At 44.8% G+C, this 13,537-nt stretch overlaps 1 protein-coding gene across 2 annotated transcripts in view; it reads left to right on the forward strand.

Annotated features, from left to right (window-relative positions):
• The first annotated feature begins 726 nt into the window (after positions 1-726).
• LOC117557600 (calmodulin-binding transcription activator 1-like) overlaps positions 727-13,537 on the forward strand; it is a 48,492-nt gene continuing 35,681 nt past the window's right edge. The window contains exons 1-3 of one of the 2 annotated variants that reach the window (XM_034233497.1): positions 727-1,013; positions 2,988-3,083; positions 8,111-8,214. In XM_034233497.1, the coding sequence (XP_034089388.1) occupies positions 989-1,013; positions 2,988-3,083; positions 8,111-8,214 (225 nt within the window). In that variant the 5' untranslated portion in view covers positions 727-988. The remainder of the gene's footprint in view (positions 1,014-2,987; positions 3,084-8,110; positions 8,215-13,537) is intronic. The other variant, XM_034233496.1, reaches the window with a different exon arrangement.

Here is a 13,537-nt window from a genome sequence, read left to right on the forward strand (position 1 = left end):
TCAATTCAATAACACTGCTCGATGTAGTGCGCGCAGCCTGTGTAGGCGCGCGTGGAGCTGTCCTTTCAGCACCACGTGCTTCAGCACCACAGCGAATGACAGCACCGCCAACCCATATCAAAACACAAGTCTCTTTAAGGCAGTTCTGCTCATTTAGATTCAAAAGGGGTTCGTAATTTATGGCAGGACACGGACGCTCATCGGACTGTCAACAGTCCACTGGATTTGCATGTGGATAAATGAGCGTTTGTATGTGTGTGTCATTCTGTTGTTGTTATCCTATTACATTTAAATTGTGCATTTAGTTTTTACATGTATATAGTTTACTTCATCTGCATTCATTGCACATTGGTCTTGCACTATAATATTAAAACTCAGTTTTTTCTTGCACTGTTTTTATATTGTTTTTAAAATATGTGTGTGTGTGTGTGTGTGTGTGTGTGTGTGTGTGTGTGTGTGTGTGTGTGTGAGAGCGAGAGAGCGAGAGAGAGCGAGAGAGAGCGAGAGAGAGAGAGAGAGAGAGAGAGAGAGAGAGAGAGAGAGAGAGAGAGAGAAAAGACGATGATGTGCATGATGATGATGATGCTGTGGGAGGCTGTCAAGGTGTCCTCGAATACAGACGTCGTTCAGTGACGTGAGAGGGGAGAGAGAGCGAGGAACAGTGCGCGTAACCGTAAGTGGTGGGGGCGGGACCATGTGGAACAAACGGAGGGATGGAGAGTTCAGCGAGTCACCATCACGGATCCCCGCTGTCAGTCCTCTCCCGTGCGGACCAATAGTCTTGCTGAACGCGGCAGGCTCGCCCCCCCCCCACCCCTTCTTCTCTGCCCCGCCCCCCTCCTTGAGCTGTCCTCTCTGTGCACGCGCGTGGTCCCCCCCCCCACCCCCCCCCCACCACCACCTCCACCACCACTAGGTCGAGTCGAGGAGGAGGAGGAGGAGGAAGAGGAGGAGGAGGAGGAGGGATGAGGCGCGCGGCGGAGGGGAAATGGCTGCCGAAAACAAGCCGGAAGGTAAGAGAGAAATAACGGGTTTTATTTGAGGTAGCAGAGTCCGGCTATTCGGGGTTCAGGCGAGGCAGTGTAGGGACGGAGGCATGGAGGAGGAGAGAGATAACAGCGGGGCTTTCCCTTTCTTCTAGCTCGTCCCGAAAACACGGACGCTGGTGCTGAACTAGCGGCTGTGTGGAGCTCGGTCAACCGACAGCAGATAAATAACGGGGGGAGAGTTGTCCCGTCGGTAGGCTGTGAGTGAGTCGGGATAGGGAACCGTTTCACCGTCCAACGCTTGCCAGCCTTTCCCCAGAGCAGCTGCTTTATGAGTGCTTTTCAAGCGTTTAGCATAAAAGGGATGTGGATGAGAGTGGTTCACGCTGAAGGAATTCAGATGCTTTCCGTGTGTGTGTGTGTGTGTGTGTGTGTGTGTATAGTGTGTCTCTGAAGGCATAAAATAGACCACTGAATCGTAGATATCCTTGCCTGACATGCAAGCAACCTCACCGACCAGCTGTGCATTTATTTAGTCACTATTCAGTGTTGGCGTGTGTGTTTCTGTTTGTGTTCATTTGATGTGTGATCTGTGCCAAGGCAGTGAAGGTGAGAATCTGGCTGCATTTAGGGAGGGGGGAGGTGTTGTGAGCTGTGTGTGTGTGTGTGTGTCAGTTTTAGGTCATATCACGTAAGAATGTAGTTTACATTTTTAGTCCCCCTGCAAAACTCTCATGGGTCCTTCTTTTCACACACAGCCACCATTTCATTCAGACCCTCCTGACTGTTTTTCAGTCTTTCATTAATTATTTAAGGTGACCAAAACCACCATGGCAATGTCATCTCCACCTCGACTCTAATGACATCTCTGTTTCTTACCTGTGTGTTTGACATTTGTTTATAAACACCCCCTGGTTTAATCTGTTGTAAGCATTGTTTTTTGTGTCTTGGCTGTTCAAAGAAGATATCACACATCCTCAAAAGACACATCAGCTCAATGTGTTGTGGATGACACGCAGTTCTTCAATACCCTAACAGCTCAAATGACATATAGCACTGAAGACAGTTTTATTATAGGACTATTCTTAAATTATTCCTCTGATCTCTTCCTCAGAAAAGTGATACAAAGTCACTTTTAACCTCTCTCCATTAGAGAGCGATGCTGAGCAGGATTTCTTTAAAGGGCAATTTTTGGATAACTTGAACTACACAAGGAGTGTTTAACATTTGGGAAGCACATATGCAGGTGTACAGCTCTTAAAAGTCAGACACATACAGAGAAGCGTGCAGGCAGGCAGGCAGAGTGCAGCCAGAGGCAAAGGGAAGGTCGTGGGTTGAGAGTCCCATTGCGTGTAAAGACTCAAACTGTAGATGAGACAGATGGCCCATGGGTATCAGTAGGCACTGTACCACACACATATAAAACCATCCCCCTGCCCATACTGTAAATTCTAACACGCAAACCGTCTCACACATTCACCGTATGAGGGTTTTCTGTCCGTAGCCCCCCTCTGTGTTATATGTAGAGACGGTGTAATAATTTACGAGGCTCAGCCGTGCTGAATGGAAGCCAAATGCATGGCAGGGCAGACAGCAGTACAGCTTCCCACCCCTGGCAGATGTGTGTGGCGCTGATCAGCAGAGTACACCAGTGGGCATGAGAACAACATCCACCATATAGCCTGAAAAACCATCTCCCTGTGTGCTGGTTGGTCTACTTTGTATCATAGCAACAGTGGTCAGGGAAACAGAGAAATGATGAGAGAGAAGAGAAACTAAAGCTTGGTACAAGTTAGTCACACACATGGAGGCAGTGCATCTACTGTGGCCAATCGATCAGGAGACACAATGGAGGCAAGTTAGTGGATCTGAAAATGGATCAGCCCACATGCATATCACTTGGAGTTTTGTTTCCAAGCTTCAGAGGAGAAGGATGAGGAATCCAAAGTCTGCAGCGCCTCCTAATGTGTTTTTCTTTCTCTCTTTTCCCCCTCTTTGTAGGATTGAAGAAGATAAGAAATCCAGAGCGAATGGTCAGGATTGCTGTTGGATACACCGGACACACCCCTCCCAAGAGTGACGACACTGACGCCAACAGTAAGAGACACACCAACCCGCTTCACACTCTTTTTGCGTGTGCGCGCATATTCGTCTGTAGCGCCGGGTGACTGGGAGCAAGTATAAAAGCCTTCTGGCAGAATGATGTGATGCAGGAATTGAGGTCTCCTTCTCATCTGCTCTGTAACGGATCACACTTACACACACACTCACACGTACACAAAACAAACACACACTGTGTCTCTGTGCCGAGACGTCATTCCAATTCAGCTCTGTTACACATTATGTTTATTCATGCATGCCAGTACAGTATTAACGGGCACACACACACTCACACAAACACACACACACACTCACACACACACACACACACACACACACACACACACACACACACACACACACACACACACACACACACACACACACACACACACACACACACACACACACACACACACACACACACACACACACACACACACACACACACACACACACACACATACAGTACCGCACATAGCCACAGAGAAGGCAGGGCTTACTTTGGCTATCAGTAGTTTATTGTCATACCTAATCTGTACACATGGCATTATGTATCTATAATCCTCAATGGGCCTGGTTAAACTGAGAGTGAGATGGAGTGTGTAATCTGGGGTCGCAGCATGGGTGTGTGTGCATGTGACATACTGGGCATGTGTGTGATAGCTGCGGTGTGTTCGACGGACTATAAAGGCAATGATTGCTTTGATTGGTTATTGATTTCTGAGGACATGACGCAGATAAATGTCTCTGCCTCAGTGTATATATATGTGCGTGCATGTGTGTGTGTGTGTGTGCGTGTGTGTGTGTGTGTGTTAGGGGGACAAAAAACAACAAATGTGTGGAAAAGCAGACAGACATGCTACTCAGTGAGATTTTGTTAGTCAGGGGTTATGGATATAGAGAGGAAGCTATATGAAAACCACACACACCCCCAACCCCCTTTTTCATCTCAAACGGAGCAGATGGCCCTATACCTGCAGCAGATCCTCTTGTTGTGTTAAAAGGGAAGACAGCAAACAAGACTGTCACAATATAGCAAATAAAGAATTTAGAGAAAATCTAAATAAAAACAATAGCATAGAACAGAGAGTTCTGTTTGGGATGGCTGTTTAATATGAGCCGAGACTTCCCGAGCCTATCCCTGTCTCCTATCTGTTCTCACGTCCCAGCTGGAGGATTACTGGAGGAAAAGTTTATCAGCAGAATGATAAAATTAGCATGCACGCCCATCTCTCTATCCCTCCCCCAACCCCCCCCTGCTCTCCCTCTTCCTCTCGTCTCTCCCTCCCTCTTCCTGCACTCTCACTCATCCCATGCTATGCTCCCCCCTTTTCTTCTCCCTCCTGCCCTTCCACCCTCCCACACCATCCCTCTATCTAGCTGCTGTGCAATGAGCCTTTCTTTCTGTCACATTAATTTCATCCCGAAAAGGGGGAAAATGTGAAAATTTCCCCTGACGCCTCCTAATATCAGTAGGGGGAGAGTTAAGAGTTGCATTTGGAGCGTTTTTCTCTCTCTTTACTGAGGAGAGTTTTATAATTAACTGACAGCCATCTCACAAGGGCATTGGCTTGTTTCTGTGTTAAATATGGAGATGACAGTTTTATTAGGTAAAATATTCATCAGTCGGAGGCCGCTCTTCTGTGTGATTCCAGTCTAAATGATGGCATTTGATGGGCAACTAAAGCGATGTTTCACTTTTCACATTCTTCACTTTTTCGCACATATTCCTCTATATGACTTAACGAGCCCGATTAGCATTCAGGCTTTGGACTCTTTTTACTAGATTAGTGAGTGATCTATGTACAGACAGAAATGTGTGGCTTACTGCCGAGGGACTCGCATGAAGCAATGCAGGTATTGAAACGGTTTTATTATTTCAAATATAAATGGGAGCAGCACTGAATTTACATATTTAAATGTGTCTTCCCCGTGTCCCAGGATGCTTCATTTTCCTGGGTAGCCAGAAACAGAAGAGACGTTTTTGCCCCATGTCACACCACGGTATAGCTCCACTGAGAGCCATTCGGAACAGATGGAAAAGACGATTTGCGACAGTACCCAGGCTGAATTGTTTAAAACAGGGACGCATTTGCTGGTTCAGGATTGTTAGAAATACAAGATACAACCCTTTGGGGTGTAAAAGCTCATCAGCATTCGACAAATCTGCAAAGTTGGTCTTCCATTCCTCGTCAGCGGGGGAGTTAGTGTAAGGAAAGGTTAAGATGACGCCTGTGTCCATGAAGGTGTGCTTTGAAAGGGTTTTCGGTACCAAGGTCACTGGTAAAAAACGCCACTCTGGGACAATACTGTGATGTCTATTCTTTGATCGGCAGGCATTGTGTGTGTATGTGCCTGTTTGCATGTTTGAAAGCATGCGTGTGTGTGTGTGCGCCAGTGTTTATGTGTGTGCTATACGCATGTGCAACGGGCATGTTTGATGTGGTGGTTCTGGTACATTTCAAAGGCGAGGCTCTGATGAGAATTCTTCAGAACAGCAGGGGGAGGGGAGGGGGTTATAGCCAGGAGGGGTGGGGTTTAAACGCTGATTGGCATTCATAGCAGAGCGGCTGGAGTGCTGCTAAAAAAGAAATTAGGCTTTAACTAAGCTGCACCATTCAGCTGTTTAACTAAGCTGCTGCACCGTTCAGCTGTTTGAAATGTTGTCTTCTCAGGCCTTCTATTAATAAATGCATAATTGATAATGGGGAGCATACGTGCCTGAACACACTTTCTACTGACACAAACACACACATGCTCAGACATCGATGAGCACACACACACAGACCCCACTCCTGTCCTGTTCCCTCTTTGCGTCTTTGTGTTACCTTGTTCTATATCTTGTCCTTGCAAGATTCTTACTTTCTAAATCTCCCCTCTCTCTCTCTCTCTCTCTCTCTCTCTCTCTCTCTCTCGCTCTCTCTCTCTCTCTCTCTCTCTCTCTCTCCTTAAGTTCCTTTTTTCTTCATTAACCGCCTCTCTCTGTCTCCCTCTCTGACCCTCCCACCCCACCTATCTCTCTTTTTCTCTTTGCTCTGTCGTGTGCCCTCAGGTAAAGTATAATTCCTATCTTCCCAGGGGAGTCATGAATGGACGCCCTCTACTCAAATTCTTATCAATAACCTTTGAGTGCTTGCTCTCTTTGACTTCTGAGCGGCACACCCGTTGGGCACACACTCACAAACAGGCACACACACACACACACACACACACACACACACACACACACAGACACTCACCAGGGGCTCTATCTTTGTGTGGACGCTGTGTGCTGGTGAAGTAGTACTTTCCTGAGGCGCAGAGGGATTTTCTTTTTCCTCACCTGCAACTATTCAGTGTTTTGGAGATTCTCCGCGCCCCGCAGTGGGAGGAGAGGCGCAGTAGGAGCAGTTTGCTCTGACTATACAGCTTTGGTGGTAAAACGCACTTTCAATAATACAAATAATAATGATACCTTTATTTGTATAGCAGATACAATTCATTTGAAAGTGCTTCACAGTAACAGAACTCAGAGGCAAAAACTGACTGCCAAAAAACAGATCAGAATAGAAGTTCATACAAAATAAATCAAAGATCTTTAAAGGTCTCGCTAACATTACACAAACTCATATTATTCATGTTTTGCTGTTCAGTAAGTTGTACTTCTACCAGTTATCACATTGCATAACACTGACACATTTTCTTTTAATTAACACCAGGTTATTTGTGTCATTGTCAACACCAATTTGTAATTGCTTAACAGCTTCCTTGAACGGCTGGACACTGTGGTGTTAAGACTGTTACAAACAGAAGTCAAAGGTGCATTTATGTAGGGCTGTATTCAGCTGTGGGTTGTCTGCTCTAGTGAGTATTTACAGCAGCAGGACGGTGTTTGTAGGATTCACTTAAAATAAGCTGCTGTACCTATGTTCATGGTAATGAAGAAACAAGTCACCCAGTGCGACGGTAGAGCTCACTGATGTGAAAACTAAATGTTTTGGGACAACAATAGAGTTTTATGAGAGAGGAATAAACTGTATTGGTCTCTGGCTACAAAGGGGAAACATTTTGGTCTTTTTTATGGGATGTTCTGGAAATATTTACTTATTTATTTCAGGTAATAATGCAGACCGAGTAAAGGTAACCAACTTACATTATTATGGTAATGTGTAGCGTTAGGATCAATGTTTTATTTGCACAGAAAGCATGAAGCTCCCAGAAATGTCATTAAAGTGTGTCTACAAATATGATCTAAACCTTAGCCTCCTGTGGAAACATTTTGGCTCTTGTATATTTGTTCTGATGATGCTCCAGCTCCTGTAAAAAGAGATACGTTTCCTCTCAGGAAACTAGTCTTGAGTCTCTACTCCCAGTACCAAACTTTCTGGATAACACTGTGGGGAGAGCATTGCTTTTAAAGGGGATACAAGATGCTCATGTGATTGGCCCCAGATGCACTGATAATGTATGATAATGGCTTCTTCCTAATCCCAGTCTTTGTCCAGGTGGGCCACAGGTGCGCTGTGCCACTCCACCTGCCATCCAAAAATAAATGCACTGTCGCCCCCTCTGCGCACCGCACACTTAATTATTGTTTGTACCCTGAAGAGCCCAAGTGTCAACCCTACCTCTCTAATATGACTGTGAATAACACATACATGAGTAAGAAATACATGTTATCCTGTTCCTGCTTTAGAAATAACATACTTAGTGACATCTTTTCACTGCTATGCCAACAATTCTCAGCTGTATTTTTGATGAATCGGAAATCCCAGCAAGTTATCACAAATCAAGTCCTGGATTGAGCGTTTGTCCTTCATGGGCATGAACTAATCTTTGTGCAAATACACTTGCCTAAGGTCAGCCATTAGACTGTTACACGATAGAAGTGTTATGGTTTTATTCATCCGGATTCCAGACATGCTGTTTTTTTGTATTGGTATTCTCCTCACACAATGCCTCTGTGTCTGATGAGAAATTCCTCTCCTCTTCCCACTCATCCCTCATTTATCTTCCTTTATCGTCACCCCCTTCTGCTGCAGATGAGCCCGGCCAGTTGAAGATCTACCTTCCGAAGAAGCTGCTGGAGTGTCTGCCCAAATGTTCCTCTCTGCCCAAGGAGCGCCATCGCTGGAACACCAACGAGGTGAGACTTAGACACACTCGAGAGGGAAATATCTGTGACAATGAGATGAACTCACTGCTGGTGACTCATCTCGAGCTAATGTCACAACGAGAGATGAAGAGGAGGTAAACAAACACAATGGCAGCTTTTCATTATGGGACCCTAAAACTGTGACACGAGGAAATAAAAAACAGCAACCTGTGCTGACTGCAAGAAAATCCCACTGACTATACTTTCCATTTGGTGTGTTGCTGTCTGTTCCACTTTGTAACCCAAACAACCCTGGGTTCAGGCGTAGAAATCAGGTACTCCTGGGTCTAAAACTATATACGGCTTAGAAATGAAAAACGAGGCTGCAGATTGAGTGTTTCCACTTCGGAGTGGCACCGGGTTCAAAAACCCCTATGGTCAGGAGCATATATATTGCAATCTGAGCCTAACATTGTTGCTATGCAACCATAGAAAGCTGTTAGATTTGTGGCACAGTTTTGCTCATAGTTGCTTTTTTTGCTGCTTTTTGTTATGTGTGAAAATGATGCTCTATTACATTGTGTAATGTTGTCCTACAAAACAAAAAATAGAGGGGAAAAATGAAAAGCCGTCTGTGAGGATTAAACAACAGAAGCAGTGACCAGGCACCCGGAGGAGTTTATCATAAAAGCGAACATTAAGTAACTTAAGGGCTTTTTGCACTTCACTATATTTAATGTTATCGCATTTTAGAAGTTTTAGTATGCTTTGACTGTTGTTGATTTCAAACAAACCACTCATTAATAAAGAGTCTGCTCTGGGCCCAAATTAGCATCTATTTGCAGCATGAACAATAGATAACTTAAACTGTGCTGCTGGCCAAGAGGTTCAGTGTAAAATGAAGACAAATTAGATTGGGACTAGTCTTTACTCATGGCCAAAGATAACCCCGAGCAAAACATTTGGGGTGTGAAAAGCTTTCACATGTTGTTCCAGACTTAAGCTGTTAGCTTAGGGAAGTGTTTGATGGGTGGAAATGGATGCAGGCATTTATCGTCAATAGCTCCTTGTTTATGCATTGCACAGCTCACCACTGGTGGTTAGCTCCATCCATTGTGATGTTGTTGGCCTCTGCTGAGACATTTTCTCCATGTGCAGGCTGTGCACTCCATTATGGATGTGTGTTTGTGTGTTTGTGTTATTGATTACCAAGTCCAGCATTATTATGCAATGCAAAGCTGATTTGGCCTGTGGTTTTTCTCTCAGGAAAGTCATTACATTTGCATGCAATCCATCTCAATGAAGGTCATACTGGGAGTTAAGCACGGCGCCTACTGAAGAGTGAATAGGCAGTGTGTGTGAGTGAGTGAATTTGTGTGTGTGTGTATGTACGGTTCAGAACAACGTGACCGCTGCCGGTTAGGGACTCTCACACATCAACCTAACCAAGAGCAATTGTGCAGAAGGCGTGGGGACTAGACCAACAAAGGCCTTGTTGCTGCCACCTCTCCTGCCCTCTGCCTCCCTCCATCTGTCTCCCTTCCAACTCACCATCTCGTCCCCTCTATCTTTATCTTTCATTGCCTCTCCTCCCCCCTCTGTCTCTCCTTCTCCCTCTCCACGTTGCTCTCGCTCTCTCTCTCTGATGAGGAGGTACAGGCTCAGTTCAGAGGGAGGTTGGGTGTCCCTCAGCGGATTCCTTCAAAGCTTTTCTTCCACCCAGGCATAAAGTTAGCTGCATACTTAAACACTCCATTGTGTCTGCTGCTCCTCTAGCTTGATGCTTTCCTAGGGAGAACCGTGTGTATGCTCGCTGTGCGTCTAGTGCATGTATGTTGTTCAGTCTGTGTTTCTGCCTATACGTGTGTTTGTTGGTGTCAGATAGGGATATGCAAAGATCCATATCATTTTTAAGCTGCTGCAACAAAAGAATTGATTTTTTTTCCCTGTTGATTTCCATCTGTCTGTGATACAGACATTGCAAGGCGTATAGTTTTCATCAGCAGCATATATTGAGAACTAAAATCATTGTTGGTCATCACATTTTAGACACAATGTGTTGGTAGTTCCACAGTGGATTCTGGCCTAACACAATTGTATATGTCGGATTTCCAGACAAATCGGCCAACAGCTGTCGAGTCAGCTGTCAAATTTGAGCTTTCAATTTATTTATCCAGTCGCGTCCTCTCAATGTGTGTGTGTTTGTTTGTGTTCAAATATAATATCGTTCTGGTCTAGATGTTGCTCATGAAATGTGGGAATGTGTTATCAGCAAATGGTGTGTTGAAAACGCTCTGTAATTATTCGGTGTGTAGACACACTTCTGTGTCAGTGTTTGGGCGTGCGTGTGGTACATTGGTGCCACTGTGGGTTTCCATGTAATTCATCATTCCCATACGCATAAGGAAATCTAAAATCGGTATTGTGTTTCCTCATCCTCACTGTTGTCTGCATGCAAAATTAGGATTATCCTTAGTGTGGGAGAGAGAGTGTGAAAGATAAACAGATTACAGTTCTGTGTTTGGATGCCTCTGATTAAGTCTGACCCATCCTTACAAGTCTTCATCTGATATGTCCTTATTTTCACCTTTTTCTTGGCATGCATATGTCTCGACTGTGTGTGGGAATCTCTGTGTGTGTGTGTGTGTGCGCGTTCGCGCGCGTGTGCGTTCATTTGTTTTCTTGCCCGTGTGTGCGACTGCATATGATCCTCTGATCTCTGTTTTGTCACGCATGGCTCCCCCCGACACCTTGGCCTCCCACGAGCACTGAGCTGTGACCCCATACATTTTTTTACCCCATCTACTTCTCCTCTTCCTCCTCTCTGTCCTTTCCTCTCTTCCTTTCCTCTCTTCCTCCCTCTCTCTCTCTCTCTTTTGTGTATCTACTGATGTGTGAAATTATTCTGGGATGGAGGGATGGATTCCTCCCTGAAGGGCTGAGCGGAGGTGTGAGCCTTTTGTTCAATAATAGATTGGGGGTGTATGTGTATCTGTCCATCGTAATAGACTATAGACTAGCTTTAGATAACAAAACCACACTCAGGTGGACAGGCTGACGCTTGAGTCTTTTTTACCCACCCATCGGGAAAGACAGAAATAAGGAGGCTATCAAACTTTTTCAAATGAAGACAAAGGCAAACTTTGGAGTCTGGTCCTGCGTCTCAAACTCATGAAAATAATGTGATTACCCTTGTGGGGAACCTCGACATCCTGACTTATATTTTAAGAATCCAGCCTGAGTGGAATACTGAAGAAAAAAAAGCTTAAAATGTAAACTATGAAACGTGCACTCGCACACTGTGCGACTGTGCACCGCATTTTAAAGGCTTCTACTTTAGAGCAGCTCCCCCACTATGTTTCAAATGATGCAACTGTCAAACAGGTCGGCACAGACTTCAGTACATCACACAGGCGACAGCCGTCTGTGCCACAATGCCTCTGCATGTGACACTGCTCCACATGTCGCTCCACTGTACGGGTGCAGAAGGCAAGCGTTAGAAGATGGCATTATTCTGGTATTAATGCTATGAAATAGCACGATGTGAAACATGCAGGGTTTTATTGTAGCACTCCACTCTCGTCATGCAGTGATATGTTGGTGTCTGTTTGCTGTGAACAGAGCTAGTTGACAGTTCACACACACTCATGTCGGTCTGTGCCGCCGCATGACACTAACATGATTGCAGGAATGAAAAGCAGATCAAAAAGATATACATTTTTAGACCACTGCCCATCTGCCTTATGTGTGTGTGCATCAAGGGTAGGTGTTGCCATGGTAACAGATTGGGTGTGTGCGTGCGTGTTCCTGTTAATAGTATGATCGATGTTGCATGTTTGACACGAACGCTGTTCATGATTGTTCGGTACATCGAAGGTGAAAAGAGAGTTTTCACATAATCTGCTTGCGATGCCAAACATGTACAAAATAAAAATTGGTGAAGGACAAATCAAATCAAAGTTTATTTATAAAGCACATTTAAAAGCGATTTTTGGTCGGGCCAAAGTGCTGTACATGTAATAAATACTACAATCACATAAAAACACATTACTACAATCACAATAAAAGACAATAAATTACAACAGATATATAAAAAACACAGGGAAAAGTCAGGAGTCGTGCTCCGCTCGGACTAAAAAGCTCCTAGTCTCAGGTAAAATAAAACATGTCAAGAAAGCACTCACACTCACCTGTGCGTGCTGAGGTGCCTCGGCTCCATTGCCCAGCCCAAACAAAGCTCTGTGTGCATCTGTGAGTGTTCCTGAGTGTGTGCGCATGTTTAATTGATTATTCATGTCATTATTGTTGTTTGTGAGCCATTAAATAGATACATTGGATTAAAAATGCATGCATTTTATTCCTACATTTTTTTTTCTTACAGATATTTCCTAATTTTTCTCCCTGTAGAACATGAGGCAGGAGAAATGTCTGCGAAAAGTTACACAGGAGGGGCGACGTTAAACGTTAAATGTCATGTGAACAAATACTATGGATCCATTTATGGGAACCCAGAGTGATACAGTTAGCAGACAGCCAGTTCCAGGCCTCTGTGCTCAATTTATACTGTGGCGAAGGGTGCCCTTGATTTATGAGTTTGATGTGTGAATTGCTAATGTCCAGCTCACACTGGCATGGGGCCGGGAGAGGCTGACACTCTCCATTTTGTCTGCTGTGTCAGAACAAAGACAAAAGTAGCACGCCTTTGAAAACTTACCACAAGTTTCAATTTAAAATAAAATGGGTGTGCCTGCCGCTCATGCACTTGTTAGATAACATGTTCACGAGAGACTTGGTGTATCGTGTGTGTGTGTGTGTGTGTGTGTGTGTGTGTGTGTGTGTGTCCCAGAGCTTGCCGATGGCTCTAACCTCTCCAGTTGACATTGAGGTCTGTGCTGTTGCCGTTTACCAGAGTAAAGCGCGGTTTAATGAGGGGGCAAAAGAGAGCCAACACTCACACGAGTTTACACACACATTCACACATGTGTCTGTTGTATACACACACACCACACCCAAAAACACACACACACACAACAACACACCACACACACACACAACACACACACAGCACACAACACACACAGCACACACACACAGCGACATACACACACACACACACACACTACACAACACACACACACCACACACGAACCAACTGCAGACACAATGATTCTAAAGGGGTCCTTACGCAGCTTCCTTGTGGTGTTTGATCGGCTATTACTTTTAGTTGTAATCATTCCTCTGGCTTTTGGGTAGAGAGAATATTTATATGTTTGGAGAGCGGCCAAAGTTTATATCACTAATTATGTCCTAGCAGGCCTCTCTTTCTCGCTCCCTCCCTCTCTTTTTCTCGCCTCCTCTCGCTCTCTCTCTCTCT

The sequence above is a fragment of the Gymnodraco acuticeps genome, unplaced genomic scaffold (assembly GCF_902827175.1).
Source record: "Gymnodraco acuticeps unplaced genomic scaffold, fGymAcu1.1, whole genome shotgun sequence".
NCBI lineage: Eukaryota > Metazoa > Chordata > Actinopteri > Perciformes > Bathydraconidae > Gymnodraco > Gymnodraco acuticeps.